This window comes from Mastacembelus armatus, unplaced genomic scaffold, assembly GCF_900324485.2.
Source record: "Mastacembelus armatus unplaced genomic scaffold, fMasArm1.2, whole genome shotgun sequence".
NCBI lineage: Eukaryota > Metazoa > Chordata > Actinopteri > Synbranchiformes > Mastacembelidae > Mastacembelus > Mastacembelus armatus.
This window is the reverse complement of record NW_022872941.1, coordinates 757,201-773,272: the sequence shown is the minus strand read 5'-3', so window position 1 is coordinate 773,272 and position 16,072 is coordinate 757,201. Positions and strand designations below refer to the sequence as shown.

General features: G+C 39.3%; 1 protein-coding gene across 1 annotated transcript in view; it reads left to right on the top strand.

Annotated features, from left to right (window-relative positions):
• Window positions 1–16,072, top strand: part of npr3 (natriuretic peptide receptor 3) — a 67,923-nt gene that overhangs the window by 13,097 nt on the left and 38,754 nt on the right. Inside the window, exons 2-3 of the mRNA XM_026311744.1 lie at window positions 12,801–12,923; window positions 14,126–14,295. Coding sequence (XP_026167529.1) covers window positions 12,801–12,923; window positions 14,126–14,295 — 293 coding nt within the window. The remainder of the gene's footprint in view (window positions 1–12,800; window positions 12,924–14,125; window positions 14,296–16,072) is intronic.

Here is a 16,072-nt window from a genome sequence, read left to right as displayed (position 1 = left end):
CCGACACCAGCACATGACACATTGATACACAATAAAAGAGAAGGGCTGTCAGTTAGATACAAGGCTTACCATTAAGTGTGTTTTGGGGCCCTGGAGAAGTTTTGACATGCCCTGACATTTGTGCTTTTTACAGTTGCTTTTAAACATATTAATGGCAAAAGTCTGATAACACTTAAATCAGCACAAACTGGGCTACAATAATATGTGAGCAGCATTTTTATACCAGATTGTGTTTTTGAGAAAACAGCGTTTACTAAACAAAAATTTTAAGTCACTGAAATAAGGCCATAAAACACATACAGAACATTGGTTCACAAGATTTTTGAGAACTGGATCTTGTAGTCTAGAGTGTTTGCTTCAAAATGATGTGAAAGTCATCTTGTTCACTCATTCACAAAAAACAATATATGCAGGATGGCATACCTGATCATGAATAGTCATGTGATTTACCTGAGAAGACAAAGACCTGCATAATGAGACTTTCAGTCAGGAATGTGGCTGAGAGGGAATTACTGCAATGCAATGCAGATGCAAACAATCGTCATCTGTGTCACGTTTTTTCTCTGTGGACAAAATAAATTCTTTGTCACTGTCTGGAACCATCCAAAATGCTTCTTCACTCGCGTGCCATCATCCAAACGTGCAGAAGAAGTGAGTAAATTCTATTATGAAGCTTGATGTTTTATGCCATTTCTTCGGGGCGTGTACATAATTACCTGGCTCACCTCAGATTATTTCCATATGAACAGTGTGCTCAGTGTGAGGCAGGATCACATTAGCTATAATGAGGTGAGACAGGACACACTGTGCTGCTCCTTACTTTTATACAGATTACATAAAAAGAGATTGTTTTTGACTTGAATTGTTTCATTTAAACGAAAACGTTTCAAGCTTTCTATACATATATTTCTCATGTCTTTGAGGCACGTATTCGCTGAGATTCTGGTTGTTTTATTTACATGTCTGTGAAGAGCGATGACAGAGACAGAGAAAACAGAGAGCGCACCCTGTCTGCTTTCTTTATTTTACAAAAGCACAGCGTTTTGTTATTATGAGTGTATACAAATAAAACTAGACCCTTTACAGATTCTAATGATATATTGCTCTTATCTGTACGATCAAAACTGACAGTAATTTAAGTTCATTTCAGCGTTATCAGGAGAAGATGCCACAAAATGAGCCGGTCAACCCCTGAGGATTAAATGTCATAATACATGTCATCATCTCCTCTCCCTGGAGTTTTTCATGGAATGTGGCCAATACGTTTTGAAGCAGTACTTGGATTACAGGTTTCAAGTTTTAATGCAACAAAACAAGACAGGAAATGACTTTGCCCCTCTCTATTTAACAGAATTTTTTATCTCTTCTTAAAATCAGTACATTCATTGCACAAATATATCTCTTTAAAGCCCATGCAAAGCAGAGAGAGCAATGTCAGTCAGGAGATTTTATTGTACAGTGATGGTACACCAATTAGCAAATCTAGAAATGTAAACGTGGTGGCAAAAGGTTTTGGTAGGGTGACAGGGAGAAAGAAGTATATGTGGGTCCTTGTCAATAAAAATACAATTTTATTTCTGTAAATCTGGCACTGGTTACACCATATCATTACAATGAAATAGTAGGCAGCCCAGCAATAAACTAGCAATCTCTCCAGGGTGTACACCACCCCTTGCCCAACATGAACTGTGATTGGCTCCAACCCACTGGAATCCTTAATTGGACTAAGGTGTATACAGAATGGATGGATTGATGGAAATAGAAGATGAGATGAGCTTGTTCTGTGTAGAATTGATTATTGGTGATGAGCACACAATGCATGCAAAAAAATTCCACATGAGCAAGCACTTGGTGACAGTGGAGAGGAAAAACTCCCTTTAACGGAAGAAAAAACCTCCAGCAGAACCAGGCTCAGTTTGGGCGGCCATCTGCCTCGACCGGTTAGGGTGAGTGGATAGAGGAGAGAGAAAAGAACAATATACAGCTCCAGGACCAGAGAGAGAGAGGACAGTGTTCACTTAAATCTTTAAGTTAAATATACACCCACATTCATAAATTATAACTATTGGTTGCCGCTTTGGAAACAGCTTTCCAAAGAACAGCACCTTTACTTCATCCCCATTTCTCCCGCCTCTTTGAAGAGTGTAATGTGCAACACTGGGAAATGTGAAATATCTAAAGCAACCCTGCACAGGAATCAAGCTCCATACTGGAAGGAAAACAGCAGATAATGTACAACTCAGCACTAGCAGTGTTTTTCTGGCTAAATATTACTATGTGTAATTGTTGCAGCGAAGCAACTACATGCAAAAAATCAAATGTAATTTACAGTACTTACATTGATGTCTACATTATAAATAGTACATATTACACTATAATGTAATATTGCATTATGACGGTAACATAAGAGAATCACAAATCAGACCACACAATACTTTCACTTTCACACGTTTCATACTCGTCATCAAGGTATGCACTATAAAGTTTAACTGGCAAAAACACAAAAAAGGCAGAATGAAGTAGAAACCAACGATATCACAAGCTGCCACATTTTAGCAACTGTATATCAGATTGATGAAAATTCTGCATCTTGCACTCTCAGTCACACACAAAAGGTATGTTCCCCAACAGTCTTTGACATCTGTAGACAGCAGCATAAATTGCATGCCTGTATTATTATTGTCTCACTAATGGGATTTTATTTTGTGTCACAGTGAAATAAAAAGCCGAATAATGGTAATTATCCATCCATCTATCCATACATTAGATACTACTTATTCCTGCTATTCAGGGTCATGGGGAAAATTAATGTTACCTGATTTATATATTTTATATTTATAAATTTGGTACAGAGGACCACTTTAGCTATGGTTCATGTAAAATGACAGATTTTCATTTACATTCATTAGAAAGGGAACAGACAAGACAAGACAGACAAAAGATTAATAGGTTTGCTAGTTTCAGAGCTTAACAACTTGCATTTTTTATCCAAACTGGTATCCAAATTGGTATACTGGTATACTAGATGTATTACAGAACCAGCTAATGGAAAACTGCAAAACACCAAAAATAAGTTGTATTAAAAGAGAATTATTGTTTATGGTTGGAGTGCAGTAAACATCCTCAGCAGCATCTGTTCCTCATTATGTATCCTCGACTAAAACGCTACTGAAGGTGACTGTTTTAGTACGTCATCAGCTTCTGTGTACCAGGTCTGGCAAAAGTGGAGCCTAAGGCTGTGTATTTGTAAATGTAATACAGATGTGTTGGAGAGATGAACAACATGATATGATCAGTACAAAATCACTTTCAGTTAAACTGGATAATGGGGCAGTTTATTATTGTGCAATTATTTGGTATTGAAAATGCAGCTTTTGACACAGTCATGTTATGTTTGCCTATTGAAAGGCCAAACTGAGTTGAATTAATTAACGGAAGTAATGACTGTTGTTTTTTTTTTTTTTTTTTAGAACAACATGGTACTGTGCAAGCTCTGCAAATTGCTGTGGCCGGGTGGGACTGATGCTTGGGTAGCAGAAGTCCAGTTGGATCACTAGTTGTGTGCAGGCAGTGATTGAGATATAAGGGGCATTTGCAGGCAAGCTGTATTATTGCTTTTGTGCTTCGTCTGTGTTTTACACACATCACATGAATTTCACACAAAAAATAAACAACATACATAAAAATAAATAATCAAACCAAGACAACATCCATCCATCCTGCTTATTCCTAATTAGGGTCATGGAGATCTGCTGGAGACTATCCCAGCTCTCTTTGGGTGAAAGGCCGAGGTCCAGTACAACATAAAAATGTAAATACCTTCAAAACATAGCCCGTTTCCACACACTAAGCATAATGGCAAGATACCTCCAGAACACATGGAATTTCCAGTTAAACACTGGCTTTTTCACTCTTGTACACGTAACCCCACTTATGTTTAGCAGTGTTGAAAACACGCTACACAGAAAACAAAGCCCAAAATGAATAACAGCACTTGCTAATGGGTGCTTATCAGTTCTGGCCACAATACAAAGTGGTTATTATTAAGAAAACTGATTTGCTCATTATTATTGCTATATAAAAGTTATGTCAGTTCCCAATCCAGACAGATCTGTCTGTTGGAGACTGACTGCAGTGGGCGTGGCAGCTCTGTCTCACACATGCATACTGCAGTACACACACTCATGGGTTTGCATGTAAGAGTGAAAACACTAGCAACCTGTGAAAACATCTAGCAAAAGTCCATCACAGATACAGAAATGCTGTTTTTTATCTGCCTAGTTCATAGTTCGTCATTTTTGACTGGCTGGAGTGCACAGAACAGGGGTGTATTTAGTACTGTAAAAATTAATTTCCTACATTTGAATTTTTTTATTGATTGATTATCATACTGCTTTTGGATGCTTCAGGGATTTATGAACTGAAGGACAACATATACTAAAAGAAGAAACTAATTTAAAAGTAAATGCAGACTCATTTGCTCTATGTATTTACTTTACTCTTGTTGGTAAAATCACCAAAGTGACTTTGTTATTTTGAAAGATTGATGTGCTAAGAACAGATGTGTTTTTTAGACATCTGTTCTCAGTGTACAGGGCATACCAAATCTTGTAATGTAAGCTGGGATCTGCTCCAGCTCCCATGTAACCTGCTGCAGGACAAAAGATAGGCCTATTGAAAATGAATGGACTGATGCTTTACTTTCAAGAATTTACCTGCTACAGATTGTAATATTAACTGAATAATATTCCGAAATGTAAAAAACAGTTAAGAGGGAAACTTAACTGTCACATTTGGTCCATTTCTGAGAGGCATGCAGTGAATCTGTATGAATTCTTCGTGTTTGGAGAAAACTGTCCCTTGGGCTCCTGTATTGTTGTATGGTAATGACTTGCTTTTAAATAAATCTGAAAGGTCACAGACAGCAATTATTGTTATCAAAGGCAGTACTGTTAATAACAAAAAACAGGAAGGTTATCAGTATATTTAGCAGTCATTCAATTAGCTGTATCTGTAGTTGTCAAGGTCCATCCATCCTCCATCTGACAAATTCATTTTAAAAGAAAGTTGTTTCACCTTACAGTTGCTTTTTTCTTTATACTTTTCACCTCTGACAGACAGTTCCAACAGCATACTGTAAATCAAGTTTCAAGTTTACCACAAACACGGGGCACTTGGAATACACTATGACCACTCAGTAAGTGAGCATATGTTGCCCCATTCCTAAGTTAATTTATGACTAGAATCAGTGCCCTAGTAAAAAGGAAATTTCAGAAGTTTTGAAATGTTTCTGGCTGCAAGCACTACTCTGTGGAACAGCTTGCAGAGCATACACAGGGCCAGTAGTGTGTGTAGAGCCGTGTAATTAAAGGGTGCTATAGTGCTGGCAGGACTGAGGTGAAGTTTGTCCCACAGACTCAAGGGATATTTCAGGAGGCGTATTTAAGTGACAGAGTTTTAAGGAATGTTCCAGCAAGATTCTGAATCTTCCTTATAGTAACAGAGATGCTGGGGTTACTGTGTTTTTAATTGTAACCCTTGTTTGTGTAGCTACTTGTTTGTTGGTTTATTTGTTTTTAATCACTAGGACATGAAAATGTTTATATTAAACCAGTGAAATAATTTTTACATTCAGTTTCATCAACCTGTTTCAGTTTCATTCAACACTTTCCCACTGTTAATTTTCAGTAATCAAATGTATAGTTTAAAACTATATGGCTCCAAGTGAGGATAGCTACTAAATTAATAAATTTCCATCACTGGTAGGACAGCTGACAGTGTGTCACTGTGCTGTAATAGTGCTGTAATCCTGTCATTGTTACTGACTTGCTTATGTGTAATGCAAAACACCTGAATGTGATAAGTACTTAATTTAATCGTTTGAACCCTCTATTCTAAACTGCATGTAATCATATATTTTAGCCATCGGACAGACAGACTCAAATACAACTGTGTGATAACTATGCAAATTTGAAAGTCACAATGGATATTGACCATTTTTGTTTAACTTTGTTATACCAGAGATGTTATTTATTTAATTGCGGTAAATGTGTGCCCATAATAATTTATCAACTAATCTTCACTGATTCATATTTGACATTGTAGACATTTTTGTGTAGATGCATGACACAAGTGAAAAGCAACACATCAGCAGTTCAACATCTTTTTTGTCCCAAAGATGCAATCAGGGTGTGGAGTGAATTAGAACTTGTTACACAGCTTGTGTCGTGTAGACAGCTGTATTGATTAAGTTAAAAGCCAGCTGTCAGACATGCATCTGACTGTTGACTGAAAAACACCACCAAAATGCATCTTGTGTTTTTTTTTCCTCAGCTATCTTTGGTATGTTGGTGACTCACGGTGCATCCTAGTGGGAATGCAGTTGAGGTTGTGCTGTTGCTAATCCAGCAGTATACAACTATCTTGCTTCAAAAAGCCTAATCTAGATGCTTCAGCAGTAAGTAACTACAGGCCAATATCAAATCTTCCATTTTTGGGAAAAATAATTGAAAAAGTAGTTTTTCAACAAATTCATAGATTTATGGTGCAGAACAATCTTTTTAATGCACTTCAGTCTGGATTTCGCGCACACCACAGCACTGAGACTGCACTTATTAAAATTTTAAATGGTTTACATTTGAATAATGATGAACCCAAAACCTCTGTTTTAGTACTACTGGATCTAAGTGCTGCATTTAACACAGTTGATCATGATGTGCTGCTTGATAGACTAGAAACGTGGGTGGAAGATACTGGCACAGTGTTAAATTGGTTAAAATCTTACTTACAAGATAGAGACTTTGTCTCACTTGGTAATTACGAGTCTGAGCGAACAAAAATTAAATGTGGGGTTCCTCAAGGGTCTATTCTTGGACCTCTCTTATTCAATATCTACATGCTGCCCCTTGTTCAGATTATGGAATACTACAACATTGACTACCATACCTATGCAGATGACACCCAATTTATATATCAGTATCATCTCATGATTATAGTCCTCTAATTTCATTATGTGAGTGTATTAATCAAGTCAAAGAATAGATGTGCCAGAATTTTCTCCAGCTCAATACAGACAAGACAGAAGTGATTGTTTTTGGCCCCAAAAATGAAAGGTCAAAGGTCATTGCTCACCTTGACTCCATGTCATTGAAAGCTACAAATCAAGCCAGAAACCTTGGTGTAATCATTGACTCAGACCTGAATTTTAACAACCACATAAAATCCATCACTAAATCTTCCTATTACCACCTGAAAAACAAACAGAATGCTGCTGCCAGAGTCCTTACAAACAGCAAGAAACTGGACCATATCACACCAGTTCTCAGATCACTACACTGGCTTCCCCTTAGTCAAAGGATAGATTTTAAAATCTTATTGCTAGTTTATAAAGCATTAAATGGTTGTGGACCAAAATATATTCAAGATGTATTAGTTCCCTATGAGGTTTCCAGACCCCTCAGGTCATCTGGGACAGGTCTACTGTGTGTTCCCAGAACCAGAACCGAACAAAGTGAAGCAGCATTCAGTTACTATGCTCCTCACTTGTGGAACAAACTTCCTGAACACCTGAGGTCTGCTCAAACTATCAGCTCATTCAAATCTGGGCTGAAAACACTGTTGTTTACTGCTGCCTTCAAATAATTGTTCATCCTTGTTTTCTTAATGTGCTTTTACATCTTATTTTAATTTATTTTATTAAAATTTATTTTATTTTAAATGTCTTTGTTTTTAAATTCTCTTTTCCATGCTTTTAATGTAATTATATGCCTTGTAAAGCACTTTGAATTGCGTAGTGTATGAATGGTGCTATACAAATAAATTTGCCTTTGCCTTCAAAGAAGACCACATTTTGATCTATTCACCATCCAACTTGAGGCATCACAGCACTCGTTCCACACAAATTTTCAGTAACATTTTGATCACTCACACATAAACCTCATCTTTTGCTTGTTTGTGGGGCCAGATCTCCTCTGCATCCCCTGAAGTCCAATAGCATCTCCTTAGTTTTCAATGCAATTACATTTATTTACAAGATGCTAAATAAATTAATGTCAAGGGACTTTACATAGAAACCCTGCAAATTCCTTATGAGCAACCACTTTCTGGGGAAAATTTGGTCTGATAGTGAGGGACAGCATCCATCCCACTTTGGATGGTGCAGCTCTCATCTCTAGAAATATGGCCATGTTTGTTAGACAGCCTAAAGTTTGACAATTCAGAGTGGGAGATGGAATGCAGAGTCTTATATGTCTCTCTACATTTCCCCGTAGAGTTGACTGTTGTGGAAAAAATACTTGGAGGCAAATCTCAGGTCAAAGGATGGCAAATTTAATAGGCAAGGCAACGGGCAAAGCAACAGAGTCACAACAGAGCATACGGCCTGCAGGACGACCACGAGCACAGAAAATGATCAGCTTTTGTATCAGTTGAACAGCATTAATTTACACATCAGTCACTCACATGTAAATCATGCCGGCAGGATGGCATACATGATATAATTAGCGTTTCCCTGACTTTCCGTCTGTTTCCTTGTGACTACAAAGAAGTGTTAAAAGTCTTTATTGAATTAACATAGGACACAAAAGGGAGGTAGTAGACATTTGTCTGTCAAGGTATAAATTTCCCTCACATTGACCACCCGAAATACAAATGTGGTGATTAATGGCAGGGTGTCTTTGAGCAGTCTACCCGGGATGGGGTCTAAGAGACACGGTGATGATTTAGATGAAGCAACTGTTGATGTGAATTCAGAGAGTCTATGGAAGAGAAGCAGTCTAAACATAACTGAGGTCTTACAGATGATTCAGATGAAGTCTTAAAAATGATTCATTGTAGATTCATTTACGGCAGCTATAGGGAGCATCTGATGAATTTTATTTCTAATAGTTGTGATTTTATTTGTAAAGAAAAGGGGCCACAGTATCAAGCGTTTCACACAGTGAGGCTACAGCACTGTCAACAAATGATCAATTTGGTAGGGAGTGGGATTGAGGCAGCTGCCCTCCACTGTGTTGGTACTTGGTATAGATGTAAATAAAGATGGAATCATTTTCTTAAATGTATTAGTTTTTTTTTTTTTTCCAAATGCTGCATTATCCATTATCTTAAATTCAAAAGATATTAAAGAATGATCTGACAAAATAGGATTTTGGGGAAAAACTATTAAATGTTCAATTTCGATGCAATAGGTCAGAACAAGATCAAGGGTGTGATTGAAACAGTGGGTGGGTTTATTAACATTTTGAGTGAAATCAGTTGAATCTAATATCGAATTAAATGCAGTGCTGAGACTATTATTTTCAACTTTTACATGAATGTTAAAATCTCCCACTATAATGACTTTATCTGAACTAAGCACTAAATCAGATAGGAAGTCTGGAAATTCAGTTAAAAACTCTGAGTAAGGGACAGGTGCATGGTACACAATGACAAGTAGAACTTTTTGTTTTTGTGTTTTCCAGTTTGGATGTGAGAGACTAAGAGTGAGGCTCTCAAATGAGTTATAACTGTTTTGAGGATGAAAGTTTAATAATAAGTTTGAGTGGAAGATTGCAGCTACTCCTCCACCTCCATGTCAGCCTGTGCTTCTGGAAACGGCTCTAAGGGAACTGCAGAGAGGCGTTTTAGACTGAGTCTCTCCGTTCCAGTCCCCACTCTGGATTGTCAAACTTTAGGTTGGCTAATAAACCCCGCCAGATTTCTAGAGATGAGAGCTGCACCATCCAAAGTGGGATAGATGCTGTTCCTCGCTAGCAGACTGGGTTCCTCAGAAAGTGGACTAGTTGTCTATGAAGCCCACATCGTTCGCTGGTCAGATAGGGGAGAGGCCCAGAGGAAATTATCCAACATTGGTTTGGCAAAATTACACACCGATGCAACATCTCTGACAGTAATTGTGTCATTGCTGACAACGCTTCAAATTTAACTGAGTGTTACTTGCTCCAGCCCCAGGAATGCATTTGACTTTGGTTGCTGGAGTTTTCTAACTTCATGTTTCTGATTATGGAGTTGGTTTCTTAGCAGGTGAGTCGCTGGGGAAAATCTGTTTCAGGCAGGTGATGAACCGTGGCGACTGTAAAAGAAAAAAATCAAAACACTTGTCAAATGTCATTATTTCTAACTGTAGCAAGCCTCGTGTAGTATTTAATGCTATTGATATGGTTCTAAATGTCCCACATACTGTCTGTGTTGAGCCTTCTCCTGTCTATGCCAGGGTGCTGGTGAGGAGGATCCGGCCGGTGGTCGAACCTTGGATCCAGGAGGAACAATGCGGTTTCCGTCCCGACTGTGGAACACTGGACCAGCTCTATACCGAGGGTGCTCGAGAGTTCATGGGAGTTTGCCCAACCAATCCACATGTGTTTTGTGGACTTGGAGAAGGCATTCGACCAGGTCCCTCGCGGCATCCTGTGGGAGGTGCTTCAGGAGTATGGGGTCCGGGGCCCTTTTCTGAGGGCTATCCGGTCTCTGTACAAACGGAGCAGGAGCTTGGTAGTAAGTTAGACGTGTTCCCAGTGCACGTTAGACTCCAGCAGGGCTGCTCTTTGTCACTGGTTCTGTTCATTACTTTTATGGACAGAATTTCTAGGCGCAGCCAGGGGCTGGAGGGAGTCCAGTTCGGGGACCACAGGATCTCATCTCTGCTTTTTGCAGATGATGATGTCCTGTCGGCTCCATAGAGCCAGGATCTCCAGCGTGCGCTGGGGCAGTTTGCAACCAAGTGTGAAGCGGCTGGGATGAGAATCAGCACCTCCAAGTCCGAGGCCATGGTACTCAACTGGAAAAAGGTGGCTTGCCATCTCCAGGCCAGGCGAGAGATCCTGCCTCAGGTGGAGGAGTTTAAGTATCTCGGGGTCTTGTTCACAAGTGAGGGAAGGACGGAACGTGAGATTGACAGACGGATCGGGGCATCGGCAGCAGTAATGCAGTCAGTGTACCGGTGCGTTGTGGTGAAGAAGGAGCTGAGCTGGAAGGCGAAGCTCTCGATTTACCGGTCAATCTACGTTCCTACTCTCACCTATGGTCATGAGCTCTGGGTCATGACCGAAAGAACGAGATCGCGGATACAAGCGGCTGAAATGAGCTTCCTCCGCAGGGTGGCCGGGCGCTCCCTTAGAGATAGGGTGAGGAGCTCGGTCACCTAGGAAGAGGTTGGAGTAGAGCCGCTGCTCCTCCACATCGAGAGGAGTCAGTTGAGGTGGCTTGGGCATCTGTTTCGGATGCCTCCTGGGCGCCTCCATGGGGAGGTGTCCGGGCATGTCCCGCCAGGAGGAGGCCCCGGGGAAGACCCAGGACACGCTGGAGGGACTATGTCTCCCGGCTGGCCTGGGAATGCCTCGGTGTGTCCCCCGGAAGTGTCCAGGGAGAAGGAAGTCTGGGTATCCCCGATTAGGCTACTGGCCCCGCATCCCAGATAAGCGGAAGAAGGTGGATGGATGAATAGACTGCCTTTCTCTACTAGATGGTCTTAACTTCCTCCATTTTAATGAAAACAAGACTGAGGTTATTGTGTAGACCTGGGCCCTTTGACACAACTGTCTAAACCGATTGTCACAAACCGGGGTGTGAAAATGGACAGTGATCTTAAACTGGAACGGCAGGAATCCACACCTTTATTACAACTCGGCTGGATTACTGTAACTCACTTTACTTTGGTGTCTCCAACTCATCCCTGTCCCATCTCCAGGTGGTACAAAATGCTGTTGCATGTCTTTTAACTTTAGTTTTTAAATCTATAAATGGTCTTGCCCTGCCCTACCTCACTGAACTCCTGCCTGTCTACTCTCCCTCCTGGTCGCTCAGGTCAGCTGACCAGCTGCTCCTGGATGTGCCGGGGATGCGGAGGAGGCTCAGAGGGGATAGGGAATTTGCTGTTGTGGGCCCAAAACTGTGGAATTTGCTGCCTTTGCAGATTAGACAGGCCTCTTCAGTTGTCCATTTTTAAATCTCGGCTTAAAACCCACCTTTTTACTTTGGCTTTTAACCCAGTGTGAGATGTTGATTTTATTTTACTTTATTGTTTTATTGCTTTTATTACCTTATTGTTTTATGGATTTTAATTTTTATATGCTTTTTTTTTAACTATCATAATGTTAAGCATTTTGGTCAGCAATTCCTGTTCGTTAAAGTGCTTTATAAATGAAGTTGGCTTGGCTTAGCTTGGCTTTCCAGTAGCTAAGTAGGAACCTACCGAGCCAGAACTATGGTCTGATAAGAAGCCCAAATGGGCCATTGAATAGCTGATAATAATAATAATATGGTAACTGAATGATTATTAATAATATGCTTGTTAAACCAAGTAAATCTTTTTATTTGAAAATTTGGTTGGAAAATTCTAGACCTTGCAATTGATGACCCCTGGTGTATGAGGTCAGTGGTTCCCAAACTTTTCTCTGAAGTAGTTTAAATAGTAGTAGTTTTAAGAACTATTAGAATTCTCAGTTCCTGCTATGCTGACACACAAAAAAGAGCAACTTCCTCCAAAGGTTCTGTGAACTATGAAACACTTGTCAAGCATACCTCATGCCCCCCCCCCCCTCCCCACCCACCCACCAGGCCTATAAATGTTCAAGGAATAAGGAGTCACATACTGTTTCTGCTGATTTGTCATTATCTAACACTTACTTAAATGGTTTTTTCAAACGTGCCTTAACATACCTAAATGGCAGCAATGAATTGATGAAAATTCAGAAAATTCACTCTTAGTGAAGCAATGGGTATTATAAAATATTTTTTGCAAACTGATGACTGTAATGACTAACTGTATGTAATGAATAATTGCGTTTGTCATTCTTCTGCAGTGGTGATCATGTGCATGGGAGCAGACAAAATTCGAGAGATTATGCTGGCTGCACATAGACAACAGTTCACCAATGGCAGCTATGTTTTCTTTAATGTTGAACTCTTCAATGCTTCTTCTTATGGTAATGTTAACATCATATGACTTTTATATGTGTTTTATATGTGAAGTAATGCTGAAAATCTTTTGGTAGCTTTAGATGAATACACTTTTTTATTATCTATAGTGCAGTTAATACATATGTGAACATTGAAACAATTTCAGTTGTTTTGGCACCATATTCTGTAAAGGGAATAGTCACTACAGATTTTGGGTTTCATTTGAGGGTGTTTATATTCTGATATAGGGTATAAGTAGTGAAATTATAGTCCGGTTGCTGCCACTTTCTCCACAGTTCACTCTGGAATGAATCTAGACACAAATCTGACTCCAGATGAATGTTAATGTTGCTAGACGTGAAAATAGACAACTGTTAACAAATACAGATGGGTGACAAATTAGGGGAAAAACTAACATGAAGAATCTTAATAAAGTGTTTGGACACCATGTACGACCAGAACAGCTTCACTGCACTTTGGCATTGATCCTACAAATCTCTGTAATTCTACAGGAGGTTGGAACACCATTCTTGCAACATATTTTCTCATTTGGTCTTTTGTTGACAGTGGTGGTGGCCAGGGCTGACTAATACATTGTTCCAAAATCTTTGATATGTATTAATTTGGGCTCAATAGGTATTCATCTGGGTTAAGGTCTGTTGACTGTGAAGGCCATAGCACATAATTCACATTTTTATCATACTCAATTTTGAATTGATTTACAGTGACACCTTCCACTAACAGCACAAGTGGATGCAAACCATGCCATCAAAATGCCACCCACAGCAGACCAGCCATCTGATTCACTCATTATGAGGGTCAAACATTTAGGTTTTTCCTCTCATTTGTCACCTGTCTGTATGTTCTGTATAAAAAAAAATCAAAGTCACATGTCCTATGTGTCCAATGACCTCACTTTTACTTTGAACTTATTTAAATAATGAGCTGTTTGTTGTGGGCTGCAGAATTAGAATGAGCATGTTTTATGTTTTGTCATTTAGTGTTATTACATTTTCAAAATGCTGAGATTTTTCTGAAGACCTCTGTTCCTTAAGTTTCACAATGTATTAATGTGTAGCTAATTTCTTGGCTGATCTGTAATGCCTCACTGCAGGTGTATCCAGTTTAGCTTTAGGGAACAGTAAAACAAATTTTGATCAACTAGCAATGTTTTTCAACATTGTTTGAAGAATGTATTTTGTTCTGTCCCTCTTAAATTAAATTGTAGGAAATGGCACATGGAAGAAAGGAGATAAATATGACAATGCTGCCAGGCAAGCCTATGCTTCTCTGAACACAGTGACTCTGCTCAGGACAGTCAAGCCAGAGTTTGAAAACTTCTCCGTGGAAATGAAAAAGTCCATTGAAGAAACTGGCCTTGATGACTGCCAAGACTGTGTATGTATATCTTTCTCACACTAAAACGAACTATTGTATCAGCCGTGAACACAAAAGACAGATTGTCTACACACTGAAATTTGCAACCTCCAAAAAATGTATGCAATATTTTCTTATATCCAAACAATGAATGACATTTACAACTAGGAGATAACGTTAATGTTCAGTTTTATTTGGAGTATAAGGCCATGTGGCCACAGCATTTGAGCTTCTAAATAATTTTTAAATCAATTAGGATATCACATTTCTCCAGTCAATTTGAGACAACAAAACATCAAAAAAAAAATGTCAACATGTCTTAAAGATTTAAGGCCATATTCAGAAAGATTTGAAGAATCCTCTCCTAACTTAGCTTAAAAACTTAACCAGGAGTCTTACCTAAAGGACTAATCTTAGAGCAAGGAAAAGACAAAAAACTCATCTCAGTGAGGAGCTGGGGCTCTTGCTAGGTACAAAGCATCCTTTTGAAGACTGTGACTGCTTGTCAAAAACCACGCCACCCAAACAAAACTACGATATATTAAAAGCCTTTACTTTGAAAAAAAAATAGGCCTATTCTGTATATTTTACTCTTATCATACACACATGCATTATCTATTTAAAAGTAACTGGGAAAAAATGGCCCAGCTGTTTATAGTCCATAATGAAAAGAACTTGATAAAGTTCGATACTGTGTTATCTCTTTCTGTTTACATAAGCCTCTACACTTGAAGTTGTGTTAAAATGAAACTACTTAAATTGCACTTAATACACTGGAAACTGCACTCTAAATATGCTTTAGTACATTAAAAACATATTTTTGTTACGATCCGTAACCTGACTTCCTGCCCTGCACTTATTTTGGTTTCCATCCCAGTTTCGCCTGTGGCTTAGTCCCAGGTAGATTTAGGGTAAATAGGTTTCATCAGTTTCACTGGTGTCTGCTCTGTCCCTTTGTTTCTCTGTATACAGTGGGTACGGAAAGTATTCAGACCCCTTTAAATTTTTCACTCTTTGTGTCATTGCAGCCATTTGCCAAAATCAAAAAAGTTCATTTTATTTCTCATTAATGTACACTCAGCACCCCATCTTGACAGAAAAAAACAGAAATGTAGAAATTTTTACAAATTTATTAAAAAAGAAAAAATGAAATATCACATGGTCATAAGTATTCAGACCCTTTGCAGTGACACTCATATTTAACTCACATGCTGTCCATTTCTTCTGATCCTCCTTGAGATGGTTCTGCTCCTTCATCGGAGTCCAGCTGTGTTTAATTAAACTGATTGGACTTGATTAGGAAAGGCACACACCTGTCTATATAAGACCTTACAGCTCACAGTGCATGTCAGAGCAAATGAGAATCATGAGGTCGAAGGAACTGCCCAAGGAGCTCAGAGACAGAATTGTGGCAAGGCACAGATCTGGCCAAGGTTACAAAAGAATTTCTGCAGCACTCAAGGTTCCTAAGAGCACAGGGGTCTCCATAATCCTCAAATGGAAAAAGTTTGGGACGACCAGAACTCTTCCTAGACCTGGCCTCCAGCCAAACTGAGCAATCGTGGGAGAAGAGCCTTGGTGAGAGAGGTAAAGAAGAACCCAAAGATCACTGTGGCTGAGCTCCAGAGATGCAGTAGGGAGATGGGAGAAAGTTCCACAAAGTCAACTATCACTGCAGCCCTCCACCAGTCGGGGCTTTATGGCAGAGGGGCCTGACGGAAGCCTCTCCTCAGTGCAAGACACATGACAGCCCGCATAGAGGTGGCCAAAAAACACATGAAGGACTCCCAGAATATGA